This window comes from Acanthochromis polyacanthus, chromosome 3, assembly GCF_021347895.1.
Source record: "Acanthochromis polyacanthus isolate Apoly-LR-REF ecotype Palm Island chromosome 3, KAUST_Apoly_ChrSc, whole genome shotgun sequence".
NCBI lineage: Eukaryota > Metazoa > Chordata > Actinopteri > Pomacentridae > Acanthochromis > Acanthochromis polyacanthus.
The window spans coordinates 10,094,733-10,121,894 of record NC_067115.1 but is presented as its reverse complement, the minus strand read 5'-3'; the positions used below and the strand labels follow the sequence as shown (position 1 = coordinate 10,121,894).

The 27,162-nt window shown below is 39.6% G+C and overlaps 1 protein-coding gene across 3 annotated transcripts in view; it reads right to left on the bottom strand.

Moving 5' to 3' along the window:
- Window positions 1–27,152, bottom strand: part of tex2 (testis expressed 2) — a 39,752-nt gene extending 12,600 nt beyond the window's left edge. For 2 of the 3 annotated variants that reach the window (XM_022212112.2, XM_022212114.2), the window contains exons 1-8: window positions 26,959–27,152; window positions 26,228–26,319; window positions 6,827–8,387; window positions 4,819–5,019; window positions 4,275–4,602; window positions 3,522–3,760; window positions 3,062–3,226; window positions 1,932–2,031 (exon numbers count right to left, since the gene is read on the bottom strand). In XM_022212112.2, the coding sequence (XP_022067804.2) occupies window positions 1,932–2,031; window positions 3,062–3,226; window positions 3,522–3,760; window positions 4,275–4,602; window positions 4,819–5,019; window positions 6,827–8,362 (2,569 nt within the window). In that variant the 5' untranslated portion in view covers window positions 8,363–8,387; window positions 26,228–26,319; window positions 26,959–27,152. The remainder of the gene's footprint in view (window positions 1–1,931; window positions 2,032–3,061; window positions 3,227–3,521; window positions 3,761–4,274; window positions 4,603–4,818; window positions 5,020–6,826; window positions 8,388–26,227; window positions 26,320–26,958) is intronic. The other variant, XM_022212113.2, reaches the window with a different exon arrangement.
- Between the last annotated feature and the right edge of the window lie 10 nt (window positions 27,153–27,162).

Here is a 27,162-nt window from a genome sequence, read left to right as displayed (position 1 = left end):
CAGTTGGATACACTCTGCAGAAATACAAAACAAAGATTGGAAGACCAAGATCTGGGAGTCCAAGGGTTTCTTCAGCAAGAAATGACCCCATCCTGATCCGCATGTGCAGGAAAACCACCGAATGACATCAAAGCAGCTTCAACGGCAGTGGTCAAACCAAACTGATGTCCAGTGTTTCACCCACACTGTACATGGCCGACTTTTAGATCATGGCTTCAAGTCCTACAAGGCTGTCAAGAAGCCCCTGATTAAAGAGAGACAGAGGTTAGCCTGGCGTTGTTGGGCCCAAGCACACAAGAACTGGACAGCCAGGAACTAGAAGAAGATTCTGTGGACAAATCAGTTTCCAGCTTTATCTTCCTCCTGCTAGTGTGAGGGTACACAGAAGACCAGGCGAAGCATTATCTCCAGCATGTACAGTACCTACTGTCAAGCATGGTGGAAGCAGTATCATGGTTTAGAGATTCATGAGTGCTGCTGGTGTTGGTCATCTCACTGTCTGTGATCGCACATTGAAGTCTGCCAAGTATTGTGACATTTTCCAAACCCACATGCTTCCTTCTGCACATGTACTGTTCTGTCACGGTCAAAACTGGACGTTTCTACCAGATAATGCCCCTCAAACACATCCGGGGTCAGTAGAACTTGGCTGCAGGAGCACAGTATCCAGGTCTTAGAGTGGCCAGCTCAATCCTCAGACATGAGCCCTATTGAAAATGTGTGGTGGATCAACAGTAATTCAAGAAGAATGGGACAAGATTACCCCTCAACGGTGTGAAAGACTGGTGGGGAAAATGCCAGCCAAGATTAGAACTCCACTGCATGTTAATGACTACTAAATATTAAGTTGATGATGTGATGGTTTATTTATTTTCTGTTCAGTTTTGAAAACATTCTCTGTTATTTGTTGACTTTGATACCAAAAATGTTAAGAACTAACACATTGAAACTGCCAAGAATTTAGTTTTGTTAGTTTTTCTTGTAAACATTCAACAACAACAACAACAACAAAAAACATCATTTAATGATGCAGCCACACTTATTTTATGGTAATATTTGAGATTGTGTAAAATATGAAACGTGTCCAAAAACTTTTTTCACCACTGTAAAACACATAAAGTGACACTAGTATGACACAGCAAGAGCCAAGACAATTTTAAGAATGGGCTTCATGGTTACACAAACATCAGCTCTCTAAATGGGACATTTATGTGGTGAGTAACTTTGACTGTAAAATCTGGTCTTAAGCCTCCTATGTGAATCTATAACACTGTACTCTGGTCAGGTTGTGGTTAGCCACTTTCACTTCTTCTTCTCTGTAATGTCAAAGTTCAGACCATAGTGTGGTGGCTAAGTGAAAATGGTGTCACAGCCAGATATATTACTCAGCTGAGGTATATTTCAGTGCTGTCTGACTGTCAACAGGATTGTTCAAAAACTACTAGGATAAATGTCATGAACCTTGGTGGAGATGTTGAACACGTGCACAATAAAAGTTCATTAAATTGTGATGCTTATTAGGATCCATTTCTTTCAGATTCCATTGCATGCAGAAACACCAAATTGTGACAACTTTGTACGAAGAATCACACAGAATATATATCCTGACAGATAACTGGTTTGCATCACGACCCCTTCATTTTTGTAATCTCTACTGTCAACATAGATTAGTGGCTGCAAGTCCTTTCACAAGAAACACTAAATTATGCTCTGTGGTTTGCAAACGCTACACAATAAATGGAGATTTCCCAGGAAATAGTGCACAGAGCTCATGGCTGGTGTTACTGATCAGATAATCTAGATAGTAAAGAAATCCATAATTTGTGTGTGTGTGTGTGTGTGTGTGTGTGTGTGTGTGTGTGTGTGTGTGTGTGTGTGTGTGTGTGTGTGTGTGCGTGCGCAGGTGTAATATGATTCGATTTCTCTCTTGCCTCGATAATCAATGCTCGGTTTCGAAGCTCCAAGGATTCTGGGAGTGGCCGAGCCCATGTCCAGTTCTGTCAGGGTCAGTTCGTTCATGAAGTAAGGCAACTGAAGGAGACAGAAGCAAACAACTGGACTGATGACACTGCGCATGAATAATTGATTTCAGGATAATAATACAGCACATTTGAAAAAAAAGGGAAAACTATTTAAAACAAGCAAAAAGTCCTTGTTTAAAGCAGATTTACATCCTTTTCAGAAATGTACCGAAACACTGCTGCCGTCATAAATCAGCTTAAGTGACAAAGATCACTTTTATGTTAATTTTCCTCACACATTCGTTCAGACATACACACCACAGTGATGGAGAGAGTCAGAGTAGACACGTGACGTTTACCACATAGTGCATCGAATGACACATAATACATGATGGTCACAGTTTTTCTTTCTGATTCCGATTTCACAACATAAAAGATGAATGTATGCATGTTTCAGGGGTAATTTTCTGACATGTTTTGGGCATTCCCCAAAACGACAGATGATATTCTGTAGTTTTAACAGCACCACTCCATAGACTGTCATATCGCCCATGACACAGAACAAAGTCCTACATCAGTACATTGTCATTCTCGTGTGTGCCTATCTGCTAAAGCGACTTCATGCAGTTTAGAATACCACCATGCTGGAAGTGATTCATAAATATTCTGTGGTTATGCCTTGAAAGACTGCAACATTTACTGAAAAGTTATCAGAATGCTAATTAAGGTTCTGTTCATTGTGGATGGTCACACAGTTTGAAACACGTTATATGATGAAGAAAAAGAAGTTTGACCAGGGGACAGGATCAGAAAGACTTTGCAGGACAAACAGACAGAAATGAATGATGCTGTGTTTCTGTCTCTGTCCTTCTGATTGTAAACTCAGTATGGAGCTGCAGAGGCATTTAAAGAGCTGCACAGATATAGACATTGACATTTGGAGAACTTATCTATATATTTATTGTCTGTGTGTAACTGGACTCATGTTGTCAAAAGGAAACTGAGTGTAACTATTAACTATTTACATCATCTCAACTCGTCTGCCTGTTTCAATTTCTTTTCTAAAGGGAGAAGGTTGTCATGGGCCTTGCTCCACTCACCCGTATCTTGCTGAGCTTCATCTGAATCTTCTTGGAGACCAGTTCAGCCCAGTAGGGCTCGGTCAGGAAGTCCCAGAAGACCCGACCAAGAGCCGCATTCACCCAGGCAACAGTATCCTCCTCCTCTCCCCTGGGCTTCACCTGAGCTGAAGTGGTGTTCGGTAGCTACAGACAGAGCAGATGAAGTATTATAAATGGAGAACTAAAGAATATGAACCTTAAAGTTCTGTACAGGATTCTAAAATACTTAACCCTCTACCAATACAGCGGATGCTACTCCTCTGACTACACCTTTGCAAGGATAAATCACAATATTAGCCATTATTTGTTTAGTGTACTGACAGTGCTCGTAACTCCATAAGGGCAAATTGTAAATAACAATACAAGTTTTGGCACCTAAGGGAGGAAATTAAAAGGAAAAACGTGCTAGAAGTGTAAATGGAAGATGAGAATGTGCTACCTTCTTATCCGCCCCTGGGCTGCTCTGTGGACTCTGGAGAACAGGGCTGGCAGCTGTAGGGCTGACTGCCAACTGCTTTGGCAGTAAGGAACCCATGTAGACACTGTAGTCCAGCGGAGGCTTGGTTTTGGCGTTAGTTGCCATTGAGGAGGAGGCTGAAGAGTCCTTCGGCCGGGGCTGAGATGCCAACGCCTCATCCAGACTGCTGCGGCTGCTGCTGCGACTGTGAGAACTTGAGGCTGTGGGAGGAATGAAATGCATGAGAGTAAAGTGGATTAAAACTACCCTTCAATAACTTCAAGAGTTTTCATTTTTCTTAAGTAGTTCAGATTTTTAGATTAACAGGTTTCCCTAACACCTGCCCTGTGGCTGACTTCCAACAGCGAACTTCTGCTCATGGTACACTGCTATACTGAGAGGTCTAGATTTACGGTACATAACCAATGATACCTCAAAATCAGAGCAGAGCGAGTCGTCGTTTTTTTTTGTTGTTGTTGTTGTAGCAAGAAGAAACAGCAGCTAAAATGGTGCATTTCCATCAGTGGTTGACAAGAAGTACTGCAGCAATGTCCATTATAAGAAAACTGCATGTGAACTTATTCTAGGTGAGCCCAAAAATATCAATTATAAACCAGTGAACATGCATAATATGGGCCTTCAAATTTACGAAATTTTAGCTCTGAACAAAAAGATTTAAGGAGTAATAAAGAAAAAACTCAACAAACATTTCATGGAAGCATCACTTCTACTCACTCTTCTTACTCCCCAAAACAGAGGAACTTTTCTTTAAGTCTGCCTTGAGCTTAGAGGCTGAAAGAAATCTCTGGAACCATTCCTCCTTCTCCCTCCCAGTTCTTCCAAACAGGTAGAGGGTCAGGTCTCTGGAGGAGGATGAAAATCCTCGTTCCTGGATTCCTCCCATCCCTTCTCCTCTGTCCCTTGTGCTCATGCCTTCACTGGCCTCCCACCTGTCACCCTCTGCCTTTGACATGAAGTCATCTTGTTTGCTAAGTTCAATGCAGATGGGGTATTTTTTGTTCCATATTCGCTTCCTTGCCAGGCTCTGAGGCACCAGGTACACCTGAGGGAAGATTTGGGAAAAATCAAAAACACACATTTTAATTCCTTTGCATTTCTTTGAAACATTTTCACAGCTATGGTGGACTTAAATGTGCTGTTCTCTAAAGATTTGAATTCTGAATCAGAAAAATTAAGAAATCTTTTTCTAGTAAAAACTTTAAAATGGATGTATATAATGGGATTTTTACATCTGTGTGTCAAAACAATTACCCCATACCTTGCAGTTGGTGAGGTCATAGATCTTCTGACTGATGTAAGTAACTTCAGGTTTTGTTTCATTATGTGTGGCACGGCGAGCAATGTTGTGGTTGGGTTTAGACAGACGAATGATGGAGCCCTCCAACCGGACATACACAGAGTATGTCAGTGTGGCGTGGTATGTCTCTGGGTCATAGTTTAATATTTCATTCATCCAGCCCTGGAAGGAAGACATACTGCTTTCATATAAAGTAGGTTACATTACAAGACTGAGTAGCGAAATACTAGAAAAACAACTGAATGTAAAATCCAGATAAAAAGGCATTCCCAATCAGATGAGTTTCTTTTATAACTAACATAATTCTTATGTACTGAATACGTGTGTGATTACCAGGATTTACACATGAGAAAGAAATGCTTTAGAGCATCCAAAAACACAAAGAGAAGACATCAATCCAACACTGTGCCTGGAAAATGAGGACATTGTAAATATCTCTTCACAGCGTGTTGTCACCCATGTAACATACCCCGGCAGTGACAGAAAAGGTTACATGACTCTGTCTGTGAACTTCCCACTGATAACAGAGCGTCTCACAACCGCTGTCTTTTCATGTGAAGACTTAAACAGCTTGTTGTCATCTGCTCTGCGTGGTGGGCTTTGAAGTTCATCAGGCTATATTCAGCTCAGGATCCCTCACTAGTTTATTTGCTGCTTTGTCATTTCAGAGTGAAAACTGCAGAGTAAATATGCCTCTTAAATGGCAAGTTTGCCTTTGTTCAACAACGCAGCTGCACAGTGTCACCATCGAGAATAACACGTACCATTTTGAGAAAAAAAATAAAAATAATATTTTCTGTGTAGGATTCTGTGTCTTTTTTTTTTTTGCTTTAATGTGCAAATATTACAGATTTTTTTTCTGTGATATATCATGAACTGTATTAAGTATGAACTAACTGAACCTTGAGAGGTTTGTGTTCCTAATTTTAACAGCAAAATGAATTCTGCTGCTCCATCAGAGGGTAGGTGACAATAGAGGTGCATGATTATGGCCAAAATGATCATTGATATTGAAATCACAACAAAATATTTTTATTACACTTTCCCATTTAAAAAACAACAACGCTGCTCTCACTTCATGCTGTGCTACATTCCTGCTAATATACAAAGTAAGACTTAGAATAAGGTTTTTCTGCAAATACATTCAGTGCATCTCCTAGAGGAACTCTTTGCTGAACTAATGTTTATAAAAACACTACCATTTACTGATGTTTTCTCAATACCTCCCATGCAGGCTACCATAGATGCTAGCAAAGTAGCTGTGTGCAGAGAAGCCTCTAGTCTCCACTCAACTACCGCAGAGCAGCAGTATGGAGCAAGTAGGTGACCAAAAATTACGCTAAAAAGAGTGAAATAAGGTATTGTAATGTCAGATATAACCCTGCTGAAATCAAGTTTGCCAGCATGGGCTGTTTCCTAAGGGCAAGTCAAATGCGTAGTTTTGCATGTTCATTGAATTTTAGGAACCCAAAACCCGGAATATGTTTAATATTTAATTAATTTCTCAGTCCTAGGTGACAATATAAGAATCAGAATCAGAATGACTTTATTCATCCCCGAAGGGAAATTCAGTCGTCAGGGTTCTTATCTGTTTAATTTTGAAAGTTTTGAAAATATGAGTTATTGTCTATAAAATAGAATCCATAGGACCTGTAGATTAACTAGATGAAGTCAGTGAAAGGTGAAGCTTTTCTTTGGTACTTTAATGTATTAATTTTCTTAATTGTGACTTGAACTGTTTCAGCATAACAAGTGGTATTAACAAGGAAGGCCCTTGTGTTAATGTTGGAATAACCCAGTCACATATCTTCAGTCCAAATCTAATCTGAAAACACGTCCCTTATTTTCTGTAATGTCATTCATCGTCATTATTAGCAAACTATAAAAAACATTGTTGGAATTTTCTATCACATGACAGAATGAAATCAAGAAAAATAAAAGCCCCCAAATTAGGAAAAGATTCACTGACCTTATAAATTTCTGGTTCCTTGATGTCCAACTTGGTCAGATTCCACATCTCCTCGCGGTGTCTGGAATGTCTAAAGTCACCTCCAGAAGGTTTTGGTCCCGTTAGCCACACAACACCAATGGCTAAAAGGAATCCCAGCCCAATTCCGAGCAGCAATCCTCCAATATAACTTGGCAGAGGTAATACAAAATACCCATAGACCAAAACAGTAAGGACGCTGAGAGTATAGTGTGGAACACTTGGCGCCGGTCCACTACTTTCAGATTCATCCTCACTGCATGGTTCAGTACTACCACTTAGTGGCACTTTAGTTTGGCTACCACTTCCAGTATTGTCAGTTCTGTCAGCACCATCACCATCAGCATCAGTACAAGTATCAAAGTCCTCGCTGTACAGGATACAAAAGTCCTCATCCTCCTGTTTTGCAAGAGCAGACATGGAAAGCGAAGATGATTTGACGGGGCTCTTTGTGTCGACAGAGGGGTTAACAGGTGATTCAGCTGTACCACACACTCCGCTGTTGGGACCTTCAGCCTCCCAGTCGCCTCCTTCTTCCTCCTTGATGCAGTAATTGTTGTTGCTCTCCAGGTGACCATTAACGGGAGCAATGTTTGAGAGTTCTGTGGCACTGGCAGAGAGCGCCTTGGGCCGGTAAATGCTGCTGCTAACTAAACTGCCACTTTTTTCATCCATGATTTTACTCAGCAGCTGCAGCGGCTCAGAAATGACTTCAGAGAGACGGCGCTTGGTGTCTTCGATTCGCGCCTCGACTTCTGAGACTTTGAAGAAGCTGCGGTTATCTGGTGAGGTTAACGGCGAGGAGGGGGCAGTTTTAGAATCGCTAACTGATGACACGGCAGCAGACGGTATCCGAGACTGTGTGAATTGCTTAAAGAGTTGCAGGTTGAGGCGCGACTCTGGAAGACGGTAGAGTGTGGAGGAGGAGGAGGAGGAGGAGGAGGATGAGTCCTGGGATGTATCTGAAGATAATGATTTGACGAGAGTCTTCATGAGATGCCTGTGTCTCACTGACGGAGTAGTAATAGAGGAAACCCCATCACGAGACTCAACATCAGAGGAGAGAGATTTAACCATGCTTCGGAGAGATTTGTCGCTGGAAGGAAAGCTCAAAGATTTTGTTGGCGAGGAGTTAGAAATTGAAGCTTTTTGCTCAGAAACGTCTGAAGACGGAGTCCATGTGGGAGAACTGTTAGTGTGATGTTTAGAAATGGGAGAAAGGCTGGATGATTCAGGGCTGACACCAACTCCATCAGCAGAGTCCTCTGGCACCCCTTCAAACACCTCCTCACTTGCCTCTAAGGCTGTCGCAACATTCGAGTCATGTGAGGTAGTGGAGACAGTTGTAGTGTACAGCTCCTCTTCCTCCTCCTCTTCCTCCTTCCCAAGAGCTGAGAAGTGGATGGTGATGGTCTCCTTTGACAGTGATCGGTGGACATGGAGCTTGGGGGCCACGGCAGGTGACTGTTTATCTGTGGAGTGAGTGCTCTCTGCATGGCTGGGATGCCGGCTGGTCATTTCAGTACTCCCACTGAGTCGTAGTCTGCAAAGAGGGAAAACAGATTGCATTAATTGAGGGTGAAAACGATCAATCTACTAATCATTAGGCAATCAATTGAAAAAAAAAAATCTGCAAATTGTTTCAGTCAAGTTTGCAACAAAAGCAGCAAAGATGCTCTGGTTCTTATCACTGTTCTTCATCATAGTCCACTACCAATGATGACTGACACACATTCTTTATAAATCACCATCTCTAAACCTATCATAAAGAGCAAAACGATTCAGGAGCACACACAAATAAAGGTGGTATTGCTGCAGGAGGTCAGTAATGCAGCACACCACTGCACACGCAAATCTCAGCACTTAGTATGAACACTAGCAAAGAGGCTGACTGGGATCTGGGAAATGTTGTGAGCTAGTTAGAGAAATGAATGTCGACAGTATGTACACTGAGCAAAAATATAAACCCTGCATGTAATACGACAAATGGTGGAGTTGTGCACTTTCAAGTACATAACTACGTGCCGAACGGATGTGTCAGCAATGCATCCAGAATTCCAACAGACTAGTCTCATTTTTCTCTCGTCTCAGGCGGCATTGTGTCATTTCAGTAAAGCTGCATTGGTCAAAGGAGTTTCTGTATATCGATCACACTATGTTAGCATTGTCCTCTAACCCCTGATTAGGGTGTGGATTTATTCACTGGTTAAGAATTTGTCACCAGCTTAACAACAGAAATGAGTTTTTTAATTTTCTTCACAAGTCAGCATAGAAATCCATTTGCCTGCTGCCTTTTGGTGTTTGCTCAGTGCACATTAGGAAAAAAACAAAACACTATTTTCACCATTTACCAAAAGAAAACACTACAGAGAATTTTCCATTCTGGCTTGCGGGGATAAAAGGGTAAAAATATCCAACATCACACATAGGAGGAAATGAGACATTATATCCTCATGTCATTAATGTCAATACATTACTCAGTCGCTACACATTTATTTTGAGATTCCAAATAGTGTTTATTATGTTAATTTTGTTTCCTGTTTCTTGATGAAAATGTGTATTACCATACATTTATGTGCCTGTGTGGGTGCTCAAACAGCTTCTGAAGATTTCAGTTCAACAGCAATCAGGCATGTTAAATCACCACACATATGCATAATGATTAGAAGCCCAAATCCCACTCACCACCTGCTGACACTCCTGCAAATACCTCCAACAAGCCACACTGAAATATTCAGCAAAAATCAAGAAGCCTAATCAGGAGCACTCAAAAGCAGAGAGGGCACAGCTACAACAAGAATCAAGACCAAAGAAACATGAATGCTGCAACAAACAAACCACATACTTTATATGAAGGACTTTACAGTGGCAATGACAATATTGCACCCCTTTTACAGGCTCAAGGTTTTTCATTTTGCATAATAAAAAAAACACATAAACAGATTGTGACTTCACTTTTATCTTACATACATCCACAAAACTCTCACTGTTAACAAGGGTTAACTGCATAATTACACTATGTGGAACCTACTAAAAACTGTATTACAACACAGACACTGAGGACGCATGTCCAGAGACAACAAACATCAACTAAAGTCCACATTATGAAATGAAGCTGGGATGATATCACGCTGCAGATTATTAAGAGAGACAACAAGATACTTTAGCCACACTGGTCAACTGACTACAATTTTGGCTGCATTTATATTAGACAAAGTAAGAGCTCAACAAAAAAACGTGGGCAGTGTGAAGGTGCTATGTAAATAAATACAAGTTATGTTTACAGTGTCACTCATCAACTTTGAGGTCCAAGAAATGCAAGAAGCACATTTTTTTTCCTCACAGATCTTTTACAATGATGATTTTAAAGCATTTTAAATCTTTATTTGTTTAGATCTCTGTTCTCCAGCTTGCAACCTCTTCTCATTTCTGTCTTTCTGGCAAATGGCAGTATACTACCACATTACCCAGAGGTGGTTTTCAGTAGAATTGTGTAACGCCACTGATAAGACTGTTTACATGGAAAAAAAAACTGCTTCATGGAACTAGTAAAGATCTGCAACTCCACAGTTTAATAAATTAGCCACATATTGAGATTCAACACAGAAGCAGTCGTATGCTTTGTTCTGAATCCTCATTTGTTTTACTTGTGCAAAAGTCACACAGCCTCATGCTGCTACAGTGAATTCTGTTGGACACACCACACAGTAGTGGCCTGCAAATCAGAGAAAAGTACACCTGCTTTTAGTGTTATTTGAAAAACATCTGTTCAGCCCAAATAACTAAATTTTATCAAAACTGATAATGTAGATAAAGAGAAAAGCCTTGAAGGAAACACACAAGGAAGTAAGTGCACCATTTTTTATCTAGTATATATGAAAATGCAACAGTTGTGATCATGTATCAGCTTCCCAGATCTCTGAATTACAATGTATAACATGAATAATCAGGAATTTAGAGCACAACTAAAGTTTGCAGAACAATGTGCTTATAATAGACATTTTTCCTTAACTGTTCTTATCCTCATCCTGATTAAATACTTGCTATGCGGGTAAAAGGTAAAAGATACTGTCAATAAAGCTGGAGTAAAAAAAAAAAAAAAAAAAAAATCAGAGACTAAACAGTATCAAGACCTTTTGTTTATTACAAAAAGATCCAAGTTTGTCGGCTCTATAGGAAAAGGTAACGGAATTCTTACTGCACACATAAGTTTTTATAATGTTGGTAACTTCTTACTCCTCTGGCATAACACAGACAACGAATACTGTGTGTCACATTAATTATCATTAAAACCTAAGGCAATCAATATTGCTGTGTTGAAATGATTCACTACAATTCAGCGTTATTTATATAGCGCCTGTTTCCAACATGTGTCATCTCAAGGCAAAAGAATGGCCTGACTTTTCTGGTAACACAGTGCGAAGAATTTGTTGGATCTTTTTGCATCTACGTGACATCTTCTGGTAGCAGAAATAGAATTATGGTAATGCCTTGTTGGCATCCGACTGCCACTGATGTCCATGTGCTTTGTCTGGACAACAGAGGTGGCATGAGGTCATGCTGGCTCACTCATTTACAGACTCCACTTAACCACTCATTGTCACATGGGTCACGAGTGAGCTTGTTACCCAGTCAGGCAGTCTGCCAGCCACCTCTGTCCCGAGCTAGCCGGCCTTCGGTCAGCAGCTACACAATGAGGCCATTCTGGTGGAGAGTCAGTTCAATTGCATGGATTTCATTTTAACATACGAGACTCAAAGGGCTGAGCAAAATTTGCTAACAGCACATTAGAATTGGTGATGAGGTGGTTAAGTATGTTCATGTGGATATGAAGACGGATCTCCCAATTAAGCTCTATGGAAATAGAACAAACAAACAGATCAGAACAGTGGGCATGTATTTGTACATATTTAATTATCTGGCCGTCCATCCAAGGATGGTTCTGAACACTGACAATGAAGGTCCCTGTTCATCTTGAGTCCCCAGAGCTATTCTCTGAGCCAAAGAACTGACTAAGAGGACTCTGCAGAATGCAATCTTGCCATTGATGCTGATGAAGCCAATTACAGAAGCAAGCCAGCCTCATTAACCCTCATGTTGTTCCTTCTTTAGGGACATGTTCACACCTCACTTCTTTACAGAGCAGCATCCACTGACAGAAAGATCAGAGTGCTATTACATGAACACAGTGGCTATTCATGGCTTTGCTCTTTTATTCAGTGTATTGTTAAAGGACAACAATGAACTGGAGATGTAAGAAGATATAGTTGTAATAAAAAACTTCCGATATAAAATCTATTTGCACAAAGACTGACCTGAATTATTTGAATCTTCAACCTTTGCTGGGGAAACTAATGTTTAAATAACCAGTCAGATGCCGTAATTTTTTAAAATATAAATACATTGCCACAAAAATCCCAGCACCCCAACATTACTCATTAGGCATCAGTCTTAATTACTGCTAGCTAACCTCAGGTAAAGACATTTAATTTTAGTGTGTTCCAGTTCACGTCTAACCATGTGATCATATGACACTAAAATTTGACTTTGAAACAATACCTGTCCAATTACAGGGAAACTGAAATGTTACCACAACAAAACCTGGTACCGGGAAATGTAATGTAATAAGAGATGGGAGAACATGGAACAAAAAAGACAGTATTTTGCCAATGGTGATGCAAGGCAGTGGAAGATGTGAAAAGAACAAAACAAAACAAAACACAAAGCAACAAATCAAGCTAACAAGCATGTGGATCAGTAATTGTCTGTATTCAACACTGTCTATAAAACCTAAAACTATTCATTGCAGAGTGTAGACTCAAAATTAAGTTCTTTATCATCAATATTTGGATCTGGATCTAGTCTCACTCAGTTTCCATATTGTCATCCGAATATTAACAGCATGGATTATCCCAAAAGCCTTGATGCAACTCAGGGAAACTCAGTTTTTTAAGAACAGATGACCCCTTGCTGCTGCAGCTTAACTGTTTGCTTCAGCAGCAACTACAGAGTTCAGCCTAAGTTCACATCCAGCCTGCAAGGACTCCACAATGTCATAATAGGTGATGCAGGAAATTCCGAACTGAAGCAGAACTATCTAAACTAGCCAGATGAGGAAAAGAGACTCAAAAAAGAAGAACCAAGACTTTTTGACACCAAGTATATTTTTGAAATTAATGCTAATGTTTGAGAATTGTTGCGCCTAGTAACAACCACAGCTCTTACAGCAGCGTGACTCAGAATGACACGACGTAACCTCCTCCTGCTTGACCTCACCAGATGCTGTAAATCACACTTTGCCAGTCAGTCTGGAAAGAAAGTCTCCCTCATAATGTGTCATCCAAGCACTTCAGCTCTTGCTTGCAACACATGAGCAACGAGAGTCATCTGGTGAAACATTAACTCATGCTACTCACAGGATTGTGGTTTATTGCGGTTCACTACATTTACTGCGTGTCTGACAGTTGAATATACCGACTCCTGGATTACCAGACAGGCGTGTCCGGTAGATTGCCTGTCCTATATAAAGCATTGTACAAGAAAACCCACACTAAGCCCAAAGGGAACCAAAGGGAAGGTTTGACGAGACTCTGCAGGTGAATTGGGTGGAATTTTGAATTAATCAAGATCACAATGAAGCTTCTCCTGCTGTGTATTTGCAATAAGAGAGGCAATGTTTTAACGGAGTGGATTTTGCATCCATTTTTAATCAATCCATAAATCAAAAAATACTATCAACAGCCAAGGAAAAATATAAAATTCTGAAACATTTTTTGAGAAAAATGTTATATAAATGAGGCTGTAAGCCGTTAAAAACCTTGAGAATATATACAGGAATAAAACTGGAAAAGTGGCGGAGACGACCCGAATATTCGGACCCGTTCGTGTGGTTCGTGCGGCGGCACGGCAGCGGCAGCAGAGACGGCCCAAATAGTCGGATCCGTTCGTCTGGTCTCCCGGGTCCACATTTTGCCCTTGTTTAGTCTTTAGTTTAAACTGAAGAATTCCCAAACACCGGTCTTCAGCATCTTGTCTTGTGTTTATGCAACAAAGTGAAGCGTGACTTCAGAGTCGGCAGCCACCAGGCCATTGGGGTGGTGTTTACAAACACGAATGGAGGAGCCGAAATGAGCCGAAGAACACGGCGGGATGAGCCAAAATGGGCCGAAGGCGCAGGGAAGAGACGAGCTCCGAATATTTTCGTCTGGGGGGAGGAGGGGGTGATCACATCGATGTATGTGTATATGTTATAGACATATGTGTATATGTTTATGTGATCACAGGACGAGATGAGCCGATATGGGCAGAAGGCGGAGGGAAGACAGTAACGCTGCATATTCTTTCCGCCCGGTGACGTCCGATGGCGCGGGGGGGGGGGGGGGGCAATAGCAAACGAATATTCGGATATTCGGGTCCAGCCCTATTAGAGACTGAAATATGACATTTCTGTTTATTTCACTGTCTTTGTACACGTGACTACAAATTCTCAATTATAAAAAACAATCACAGTGAGCTTAATTCATTGTCATCAGGTGACTTTGTAATAATTGTGACAGATCTATTCTTCATATGGTGATCTGGCAAAGACACAAACCATTTGTCACTTTGCCTGCACCCATTAATTGTATTTAAGTGTAGTCTGAAAGATTTACGTTTTTGCTACAGCCTTGAAGCAAATACCAATCAGCAACTCTCTGCAGTTCACTCAGGAGTGAGGCATAATCATAATTAGCAAAACTGTCAGAAGTTGCCGCTATGTGACGATGGAAAAGAGATGCCACCTAGGAAACACCTCTAGCCTTTGTATCACAAAACACAAAGATCATGTATGTTGCATCTGCTTTCCAGAAGATAACAGAGAGCATTTTAATTATTTGTTTTGTTGGTTTACATAAACAAATACAAGGCAGAATTAACATGTAAATATCCCCACATCAGAGCATCAAACTCTTAAAAACGTGAACCTACAATAACAGTAGAGCTGGCCGACAGCGTCTCCACCGTTTGCAGCTCAGTAACCTCTCTGTGGGGGTATTTTTTGCAAGTCACCATGCCTGTTGCTGTCTGCCAATACAACACCACATGCTAGTCCCCTCAGAGAATCTCAAATGTCATACACCACTGTTTCAGATGACATCAGTGGCATTAAAAGGATGCCTGCTCAGGAATGGAGATTAAACTACAAGAGAAAAACATCCCAGCACAAGACATGGTGGAATCCCAGAGCACTGCTCATGTTGCCTAGGAGGGGATTAGAAGAAGTCCCACTTTAAATCCTGCTGTTTATTTGCAGTGGTAATGGTTTTCCCTGTGCTTACACGGACAGTTTAGCTGAGCAAAGTGTCTCGCAACATAAAGCTCACATTAATACGACTGCCAGCATTGCAGCTACTGTGGGTTAAAGTTACAGATATCCAATAGCTGCACGAGAACTATATGTCCCGTTGTTTGGGGATGATATTAACCCAAAACCATCGGCAGACTTAAAAAGACTGATCTGTAAAAACAAAGAATATCCTGATCTCTGTAAAAGTTCTGCAGCTAATCATCTAAGGTGTACTCTTCAGTCAGGAAACCAAACCACAGCAGCTTAAAATTGTGTTATTTCACAAAATCCCCCCCCCCCCCCCCCCCAAGACAACAAACCAAAAAAAAAAATCACAACAACAACCTAGTTGCTATAAAAAAAAATCTGTAAAGACAAAAAAATTCTGAGCTTCTCGGTACAACCCTGAATATATTAGTGACTCAGCTGCGATCAGCTATTATGTGGCAAAAATTCAGTGAATTTTCAGATGAACTGGGATGAACTGCAGACTGTGTTTACAGATATCATGTATTCTGAATAGTAGCTTTTGTGATTTGCTGAATGCATGGTTTCAAATTGCAATTTTGAAATTGCTTAATTGTGCGGTCTGACATTAGATGCGTTTTGTTTAAATCTTTGAAGGAGAGTATGGAAGACGTGTCATCATTACATAAAAACTGCTAAAATTACATAATTTGTCAAAACTAGAAAACATAAAAACAGAGAGAATCATCAGGTTTTCAACTTTCCAATATGCTTTGGGCAAATTATGTCTGATGAAGAAATTAACCATATTTAAGCTTAAAATTGGGGAATTTCATCAAGATTACTTGATTCTACACATCTTATTTAAAACTAGTCACAAATTAACACATTGTGCAAAGAGGATTCTGTCAAAAAACAAAAATTTGGAACTCCTCAGCACAGCTGGGAAGCCATTAGTGACTCAGCAACCAACAGTCATGGAACAGAAATTCAGGAACTCTTCAGCTACAGGCTGCGCTTACACAGAGCAGATAGGAGTCAAGTATGGAAACAAACTGAGAATATAAAATGTGAAATACTATTAGTATGTGGAGTCACTAATTTTACTTCAGTATTGGTAACACCTACAGGCACTTGGAAAAATGTTATACTTGTTGATTAAAGTTTTTTTTTGTAACTTAAACAGCAAAAGAATTAAACTCTAGTTTTTATTTTTTATGATTTATGCCACTATAACTTTGTCATGCAGCACAGAAGACCTTTTTGAGCTCTCTCTAGTTCTAACCACGGTTGTGCTGTTTCCATGGAGGAGCAGGACTTCATAGTGCAGTTAAAAAAAAAATGAGCCAACACTGAGAAAGAATGTGACAGCAACAAAATACACCCAGAAACTACTTGGGATTCAGAGGGTTAAAGAGTAAGTGCGGAGGATTGAGATATGACTCAACACATTTCTGGAGAACAGCTCCATGGTGTGTTTTAGCTTACTCACATAATAGCAGCATGCAAGGTGAAAGAGCAGTATAACGTCTAATATGGCTCATTGAATCAGTGCAGATCACGATGTGCGACTAAACTGGTAAATAGTATCTCACCAAGTCCTTTTAGATTTCATGTTCTAGGGAAAAACAAGTAACAAGAGCTCAACAGAACCAAAACTATTCTCAAGAATGCCGACCAACGGGTGAGACAGACAGGGATTGAAATGTTAGGCGATGAGATCATTACAGCTATCAACTGTCCGCCAGCATTCCTCTGCCAACTAGAGCCTCTGAAACAACATAAACAGCATAATGTGCTGACAAAATATAATTATGCCTTTGCATTTGGAAAGGTCGCTGCACCACTTTGATCCTGCTCAGCCTGAGTTAAAACACAAGCTGCCAGTATTCTACTTTGCTTAGACCGTACTCATTATCACTATTGTAAAAACAACACAACTGCTGTCATGCTGCTGTTTATTCCTAAAACTGAAATGTTACAGCTGCAAATGTGTTTAGACATTCTGACTCATTAAACCCGGGAAAGTACAGTGCAGAGTGTAACTTCAAAAATATGACATCCATCCATTATCTACTGATGGAGAAACTAGCATACCTTTTAGCTACAGATACCTTCTGGCGTCTCATGTCATTCTTTCGTTCCATTTACCACCGTTATCCACACTTCTTTTATCTTTTGTTACCTGCTACTGTCTGTCAGACCCCCCACCCCTACCCAGACCCCGTGATTCAATTACCTTTTGTTTTTTACTGTCTTACCCTCTGTCACTCAGGAGCAACCTTACACAAATTAAACACTGTTCATCTTTCTATTTACATACAGCTTCTGACCCACTCTGTAGCCATCCCTATAAAATGTGGACTCTGAGTTGGCTTACCTCTACAGACTCATGCTCTGTGTTAGTAAGCCCACCACATGCTGGAATACCAATAACACCCCAATGTAGTAAATTTCGAAGGACTAAAAATAAAATTCCTTCAACTCTATACACCTCCTAAAATTCATTAGGGTCGAAGGGATGCTGGAGTCTATCCAAGCTGACTGAGGACGAAGGCAGGAGACACCCTAGCAGATCACTAGTCCATCGCAAGGATACATATACAGAAAAACAATTACACTCGCATTCACTCTTACAGACAACTTAGAATCCCAAATTAATTAGTGTTTCTGGACTGTGGGAAGAAGTCGGAATACTCGGGAGAAAACTCCACGCAGAAAGATCCTGGGAAGGCGGGGACACAAACCAGGGATCTTCTAGCTGCAAGGTGAAAGTGGTAACCAGCAAGCCACTGTGCAGCCATTATAACATTCATAAAAAGGAAAACTATCAACAACAAAAAATACTTGAGCCTTTTTTCAGTTCCCTACAAGATTTCAGTCACATGATGGAAGTTCATCAGAAAAGTCAGCAGTCTCAAGAAACAAACAATGGCAATGTCGGACAATAAACTCTCTCGGGCCACCCGCACAAAGTAGGATGTGACAAGGAAATGCTGTTGGAAAGTAAGAAATACCCAGCAGATATCATTATTCTTCCCAAATATTGCTTGCATAACAACTGATATAGAATAGATTTTTTGTTGATGTTGCAATAAAAGGGAATCTACAGTTCAATACTGATGGTGTAATGAGATTGAAAATGTGTGACAGAAAATATTAGCCGACAGTGAGCAAAAGTAAAACAGGAACAAAAAACACACAAAAAAATGTTTGAAGTTTAAAGTGGCACATGCATTTTTTAAATCTTCACACCATTTGTATAAATGTTTGCATACTCTGTAAAGTGAAATGAAGAATGAATTACAACAACTCTGCTACCCGAGTGGTACTCAAACCACTGCAGTATTTGTCATTGTCCTTTTAACACACACACACGCACACCCTCTTTAAACCACAGCTTTCTGAGACAAAGAGTGCTGCTGTCATACATATTCTTGGCATAGTGGACCAATTTCTACTTGTATCATATGATATTTCTTTATGCAGTTGCACAGATATGATAATTAATGGTTGAATCATCACTAACTGATTATTAAGTCAGACATGTGTTTAGTGCATTCAAAAAATCTTCAACTGACAGATTTTCCTCTAATATTCAACACAAGGTTTAAATGTAGAAAACACAGCTGAGTAGGCTGTAACAGCTAGTCAAACTTTGAAACTACAGATACCAGAAATTATACACTGCAAGTAGTACTGCTGTCAAGTGGCTTCTTTTCCCCCACTCATTTTTGTGACAAAGCTGCTATGACAGATGTTTAGGAGTTCACACTTGGTTTCAAATGGTCATCAGGTTAGCTGGATTGCTCAATCATTGCCTGCCGTGTTTCAGCGTCCACTGAGACTAGGAAATAAAAATGGATTGGATTTTAAGCAACAGACCGAGGAGCAAAGACAGACTGTGACTGTAGGTTTTCATAACACACTGACCCTGGATTTACACAATCACAACTACCACGAAAAATCTGCTATTACTTGCTTTCACTTAGAAAGAAAACAAAGCACTCCAAGTGCAGATAATAGTCTGCTGGCTACAGCCTGTTTTGAAGTCACGTCAGTTCGGTGACCCAGATGTTGTTTGTGTTAAATAATACTCATTATTTTTCAATGAACTACTTGCTGCAGCAGTGACAAAACTGTAACATAAATCAGTGATCTGTCCTTCACCTGCAGCCACTCAGTCGCAACATAAGCTTCCACAGGAGATACAGCTCTTTCTTTTTATTTTAAACTAAAACACTGTGAAGGCTATTTTTAACTGAACATGAATTAATTCTCCAAGCAGACCATTTTAGCTTGTGTAACTCTATGATACATTTTTTAAAAGTATGATTTTAGTTATGAAGAAATAACCCCGGAGCACCAAATCACATGCACATTTCTCACTATCAGAAACAAGAGTTTAGATGACTGCTGCATTGAGCTCAGACGGTCAACCATGTAAGACTGTTTTGCACAGCTTATCAAGAAAACGTAGAGCTCTTTTCATAAAACCTTGGCATTGATTTAGTTATGGTTTTTATTTCTGAGAAGAATAGTGAGGTAAATCTCCTCAGGACTGAAAACAGGTAGCTATCAGTGTAACGAGCTTGCAGTAAAGTTTTGCTATAAGCTGATAAAGCCACCACAGACACATACCGTTTGCCACAAAACACCTTGCTTATATTGGCAATTTCAATACATATTTCAATTCATGCCAACCACAATGCTACCCAGGGCAAACTAAGCTCCCTCCCTTCATATGTGTGCTGGTTGGAAAGCATTAAGTGCTACAGAAGTCTCTGTCATGGTGCCCTGTTGCCAGCTAAACTCCTAAAATCCTCTCAATCACATAAATAAGATAAACCACAGATAAACCACGTCGCCCATTAACAATGATTCAGCAATCAAAATAAAACAATGACACAACAATCACTGAAGCTACTCATTTAACAATTTAGAATATTAATATTCCCATGTTTCCTAGCATTTGCAAACACGGAGCAGCTTATAGTAAAAGCGACCGCCTCCTCAGGTCACTACAGTGTTAAACACTGCAAATGAGCTGCAGCTTTCCATCTCATCGAAAAGTAAGAGGTACTTATTGTCATGTACAATACATTTTCTGACATGAATATCGTCCACTTTTTGCCTTATCGGTTAATATTTCAAAAATTGTTAAATTATTAGCGACAATTAAGCAATTAATCGTTAACGTCCTATCCAAGAGAGACACCCAAACTGTCTCATCCAGCTCTTTCAGATGTGGCATTATTTTGAGGTCATATCTGCTGAAAGCTTTAAAACAAGTCAGTTTAACTTGTATCCAACAAGAGAACATGGGAATGGTGCTATATACCAAACAGCAGTCTGCTTCTAGGCCTTAGAGGAATCCATCTGCCCAGCTAGCCACATCTGGTCAAACCCAAGACAACCAATATCCTGCTTTGCTTCCACAAAGACTCTTCTGTTTCCCCAAAATGATCCAAGCCCTTGGCAAATATCAACATATTACTTCCATTAGTTTACCCCAATACAGAATGAAAGACAGACAATTACATAAACCACCACAGTTTATGAGATTGTTTCAGAGCAGAATGAACTTTGAGGAGATTTTTTTTCTCTGTTGGCTGTTTGCGATTACATTCACCACCCCCGTAAAACGCTGCTAATCTGTCTGGAGTAATTACATTTTGTGCTACAGTTCCACAACAGCAGGCTTCTGAAGAGCACATGAGACACAAAACACTGATGAGCAGCTAGTTTACAAGTGAATAAAAGATTTAACAAAATGTTACAAAAAAAAAAGGATTACAGAACGCAGGGCGGCACATTTAATCAATAAAGAATAATGGCACTCAAAAGACTTAATTTCTGATATCTAATGTAATTTGTTTTTAAAGTTGTATAAAGAAAAGATTTAATTTTAGCATATAAATCTCTCTCATTAGATATCTGTGAAAATAATCTCATTTTCATTTGGCAGCAGTTGTACACTGTTGGCCAACAATGACCCAAAAGGAAACTTAAGCCCTGGAATGCTATAATCATGCATTTATTGTTATCAGGGTTGGACGAAGTGAAAGGAATTAGGCAAAGCATTTCTTTGCCAAACAACAATGACAAAAGACCACATTGTTATCAAGTGTGAGAGCAGCTTGTTGTGGACTGAAATGGTGAATGACTGCTGGAAACTGTAAAGGAGTGGCTCCAATCTTATGAAAGATGGCTGCACTATTCCACAGGGCACAAATTAAAACTGTAAATGAATTCACTGATAATGTGACATGTCTCCGTTTTCGCAGCATTTTTTTTGCTCCCAAGCAAAAATGCTCCCTGCCAGTGAAAACACAGTACCTTTGTGAATTACATCTCCGTTTCTAGTGAGAAACGTGGGAGCAATATTTATAGACATTCTATTTTTGCACATCTCCCCACCCCCACTACCTTGCCTGTGTCGTCTTCCTCTGGTAAGGTGATTAATATGATGGTGTTGGTGTGATGAATGTGGAGACAGCACCTGAACTGGGCCTTAAAACACTACTCTGTCAGTCAGACACATTCTCCTGATGTCTCAGTAATGGTCATTATTTCAGTGGCTGAAGAAGAGATGGAGCCACACCTGTCTGTAACATTATTTCTGGTACTATTCAAATGCCTGGACCTAGCAACACTAAATGTTCTAAGCCTTAATGCTAACGCTAGCTAGCATACAGACAAGAAAAATATTCTTGCTGATAAATAAACAATTAGATCTCTTTCACATCTAATTTTCTCATCCAGACTTGCTTGTTCCTCACTGCAAAGTATTATCACATAAAACTGTTGCCCCACAGTCTTCGTTTTGTTCCCATCTGCTTCCCCATGAAATCACAAAAGGTGGGGCATTGTTCCCTCTGGCACAAAAATCTCAATAATAACCTGTAATGTGATGAAACATACATTCAGGTCCTTCTCTGGGTGCATGTCTGATATTAGAGAGAATAATATCTGTGAAGTTTCTCTGTAAGCATGTGATGCAACCAGATTTCAAAATCTGTTAGGATTTTAATATTCCTGTCGTCTGAACTCGGCATTAGAAACAAGGGTCACTTCAAATTAATATGAAGTTCTTCTGATGATTTCTGTCTAGAATGGAGTGACCTTTTTCAGGATGACAGTGCCCCCACTCATAGTTCACAACAGGTCACTGAATGGTTTGATAAGTATGAAAATTATGAGAATCATATGCTATTGCATTCAGTCGTCAGATCTAAATCCAATTGGACATCAACAGGGGATTTTGGACCAAACTGACAGTCAGACAGCGGTCTCCACCATTAATTTCAAAACATTAAAACAAAGGTCACTTGTTTTAAATTTTGGAAGAAGAATGTTCTGTCCTTTTAATAGAGGGTTAGAGACTTTAATCAATGCTAAGGACCACTGAAGCTGCTTCTGGGATGTGGTGGCGGTATGATTTTCCTTTAATTTGTCACCCATCTGCATATGTACATATCAGGTTACAACTTTGGTCATGTTGCACTATGAACAATGAGTATCTTGCTGACCAACATCACAATTATCTATCAAAGTCTACAAAGAGTTGTGTAGAAACCAACAAAGACACACCCTTTTTGAATTCTTGAAAGATCACATGGCCGACAAAGCACTGGACGTTGCTCCAATAAAAAACAAAGTTGACTCCACAAGCACACGCTCATGTGACAATAGACTGAACTTCATGCCTTCGTATTGTTGTAAAGATTTCTAACTGATTTGGCCTCAGTAAAAAAAATATTTAAAAAGCAGGAACCTTAGTCTCTAGGGGATCATGACTAGATGGTTAAATAAGCAGCAAGTATCCCTAAAGCGAGGCACTTGTTAATTAAATTAAAAGTTAATGTCATTAGAAGAGGGGCTCTGACTTTATTATTTTTAATCTAAATGAGCCTCAAGTCAGGAGTCTTAAAACCATGACATGAGAAGAGAGTCAAAAGCCAAAGACGGTTAGCAAATGACAGAAAACAAACTGAGCCTTAATTACCTAATAGTCTACTATCTCCTAAATCTGGATCAGAGATAAAAACAGATCAAAGTGGAGAAATGTTTGAGTATTATTCCCAAGTAGATAAATGGGCTCTTTAAATTATACTAATATGATACTGAACAGTGTTGTAATTCTCAAAGGACAACAATTTCAGGAAATATAATGTCGTTATAATGTTATTTCCACATCATCGGCCCGCTAGAAGACTTTACAGTCACAATCTTCATCTCAAGTGTAATCAAAACCAAACATTTCAGTCGTATAAAAATAGGTTAAACCCGGTGAGAACTTGGAAGGCTATAAAATGAGTCAAAGCCATGGACAGGTGTACAGTCAACAGGGGTGTATGCCTGTTCCTACACCGAGTATGATAAGCAGCACATGTTCTATGTCTCACATTAACAGATGAATATGACACACTCGTTTGAAGAAAAAATAACACTGGCGAAAAGCCTGAAGAAAACCATCACTACCTGTTCTACCGCATTACAGAAAGACTTGCAAAGCAAAACATCTCCAAGGAAAACCGGTTAGCGTGTGACCAGTTTCGACAATAAAGCTTTAGGCATTTGTATCGAGGCAAGAGTGACATCCACTCAAGCACACATTTATTTTTAACGCAATTTCCAGAGACAAGAAATGAAGATCTGATCCTCTGCAAATCATTTAGAAATGCTGTCGGCTGTGCTGTCGAGACACATCAAAGTGTCATATTTCCTTTCACCGCACCTGCTGCTCTAACACTAAACCTTCCTTCTGTCTCTCATAGGTGTTACAAAATTGTTTTTTGCAAATGACACACATTTATTTCCAACAAGAAATATTTATTTAACCCATCCACAAGTGCATGGGGGACAAACAGAGGTATTATTGTATGGCTTTTTATATGCTATATCAGGCTTTGGGTAGACGGATAATCTATTAGAGATTTGATGATCAGAAAATAATAACACACTGGTGTCTTATCTTTTAACAAAAAGTAAACCTATATATTTGATTATCCCCATATCAACTTCCTAAGTTGTACAGTTCTGTGGATTTCTGGAAACTAGTATATTCTCATATTTCATGTAAACTGCTGTTTCTGTCACATACACATTCAGCTGTTTCAGTTTTTCCATGTCAGCGACATACACCCAACATTGAAAAAAAACAACAACAATGTTTTCATGGATTTACATCTGTGTTTTTGAGAACTACAAAAACACATGGCAAATATGCCATATTCTCTCATTTTTAGTCACTACATGAGACCAAAATTTTCACATGTGCATTTTTGTAAGACAAAAAATTAATATATACTTTTCTTAATGTTTAATTGGGTCTAGCACTGGATCACTTATTCAGACCTCAATATGCAGCAAATGTGTTGAGTGTAAACATCAAAGTTTGACTACAGCATTATTGGACTTTCATGACTGCCCAAACAATTTTAAAGCCTAAATGTCATGAAGAGACTTTGATTTTCACAGCTTCTTGGGCCGAACCACCGTGAAACAGGCTTTAGTTTTTCACTGTCGGAAAAAAGTAGTCTAAGGAGAAGTCTAGTCACATTATACAAGATCTATTAGCACGTATCCAAAAGTCAAATTTACTGTGGATTATAGGCATACCAACGCAACAGAAGACTCCACAAGGTAACTGAGAAGGACTCTACAATGCCGTTATAGAGAATTACACAGGAGGGCAAAGATCAGGAATAATAGTATCATAGCTTTCAAAGAGTTGAAAACGATCACATGATTGCACATGAATTGTAATGAGAGTAAGAAGAAAGACAAGAGCCATTTTAGAATCTCAGTAGCATCAAAAATACATTTTCTGGTGGATAGGCCATGGCCTGGGGGTAGAGCTGTGAATATCCCATCACATAGCAACAGCTTTCATCATCAATAAGTCATCATTACATGACTCGAGTCTGAGATTCAAAAGCTTCTTTGTGGCCTCAAAACAGCAAGTTCAATGTAAGCATTTTGGGGGTTAAGCAGGTGCTGCCTTATTCTGTGTGAGAAACACGACATAGATGTTTCTCTGAATAAGAACCACAGCTACAGGTCAGAAATGAAAGTACTGATGAAAAAAACTACAGACACAACCGATGAAAAGAAAGACAGTCCTTATTCAGAGCGAGTTGCTCAACATTTTACATATACCTTGAGGTCAATATGTGCACAGAAACCTGTACAACACCTTGTTGCTGCCGAATTTAACTATCTATACTTCTGGGCTTGTGCAACTCTGAAAAAAGCCTCGGGCTACACTTGAAATATTTCTATGTTTGAATACAAAACAAGCCTCTCCTCACACTCAAGTTGTGAATGTTGTGACGTTTCGAAGAACTCTAGACAGAGAGTCACGTCGAAGCCAGTGTTTATGAAAACTAATCAACCTATTACAACATCAGTTTCATCTCCCAACATCACTTGGCAAGGACCAAAGACAGCAAACCTGTTCTTTGTAGCTATAACTTACATGTGGCAAGACAGCCATGTTCTGTAAAGCTGCAACTAGTAACTGATCAACTGTCTACTGTTAAATGAATCAACAATACTCTAGATAATCTACTTTTTTGGCTATTGAAATTATTAAGGGAAAAAAATCTAGCTGCTCATATTTGAATATTTTATAGTTTCTTTACTCCATCATGACATTAAACTGAGTATGTTTAGGTTGTGGACAAAACAAGGTATTTGTCATCTTGGGCTTTGGGAAGCACTGATGGACAATGTTTTACACACCATACCACTGATTGATCAATTAACAAAATAACAGCAAATTAATGGTCTCTGAAAACAATTCTAATGTTTTTGAATCTTCCCCTATGACTCCTAGTGTTTGTTTAGATAAGAAATAAAACCTGATGTAGACAGAGAGGTTTTCTCTGATTCCTAAAAGCATTTATAATGTTGATTTTTCTGCCTTACTACTTTTCCCTTCATTGGTCGGAGCTCTGTTTGTCCTTCTTATCCTCCTCCTTCTCTCTCTCCCCCCATCTATCTAGACTTTGCCCTCACTCAGGTCATTTGTGGCTCAGGAAACGGATCAATAATGAGTTCAGATTCACTGGTTAAGTGCTTACCTTGTATCCTCAGTGCCATTCAATCCAGCCTGGGGCTTACATCTGCCTACTGCAGAGTCAAGTTTCACATGTCCATGGTGCTCAGGGGCCTTCTGAGAAACACATCAGCAAGAGAAAAAAATCATTACAAATGTAAATATATATGTATATATACATATACATGTGTGTGTGTGTGTGTGTGTGTGTGTGTATATATATATATACATATATATATATATGTATATGTGTGTGTGTGTGTGTGTGTGTGTGTGTGTGTGTGTGTGTTTGTTTTTTAATGACAATATAGAGAGAGTGTGTATTCTTTGTGATGGGAGACTTTGTATACAATATTTGAAAGCTGTGACCAAAACCAAGTGCCAAAATAAAAAGCTTTTTCAGAAGTAATTAGCATGTGTGTTGTTGAAAAGATTTTTTGGCTAATGTGTGCGCCAGCATAGTCTAAATACATAGCTGAGCTTTCATAGCAAACCAAACGTCGACCAGTGAAACCAGCTTGTCTTGTGGTGCAGGTAAGACCACAAGCTAACAACAACAACGTGAATTGACACATTTTTGTTCCTATCACTGTCCTAAATATGACTTCATGTCAAACTACATAGAAGGAATGAAGGAGAACAACCAAAGGCTCGTTTAAAAACGGAATAAAGACTCTGTTTTAAAGTCCGTTTTTGGCCGAGATCACCTCTCTAAACTCGCAGTGTGTAAAAAAAAACAAGTCAAAGATAGCTTACCGTGAGTGGGGGACTTCATTTTCCTGTGGATACACCGAACAAACTTCCAAAAGGAGTTCAAATGTTTACGTACGGTAACGTTTGGGCTCTGGGTTCCACGTACCAAGTTGTTTGAGCAGCTCGTTTTCTCGCTCAGCCTGTTGACATCGACTAACTGGACTCAGTTCCTTAAAGAAGAAAAACGCTGAAGTCTGTCCAGGCCAG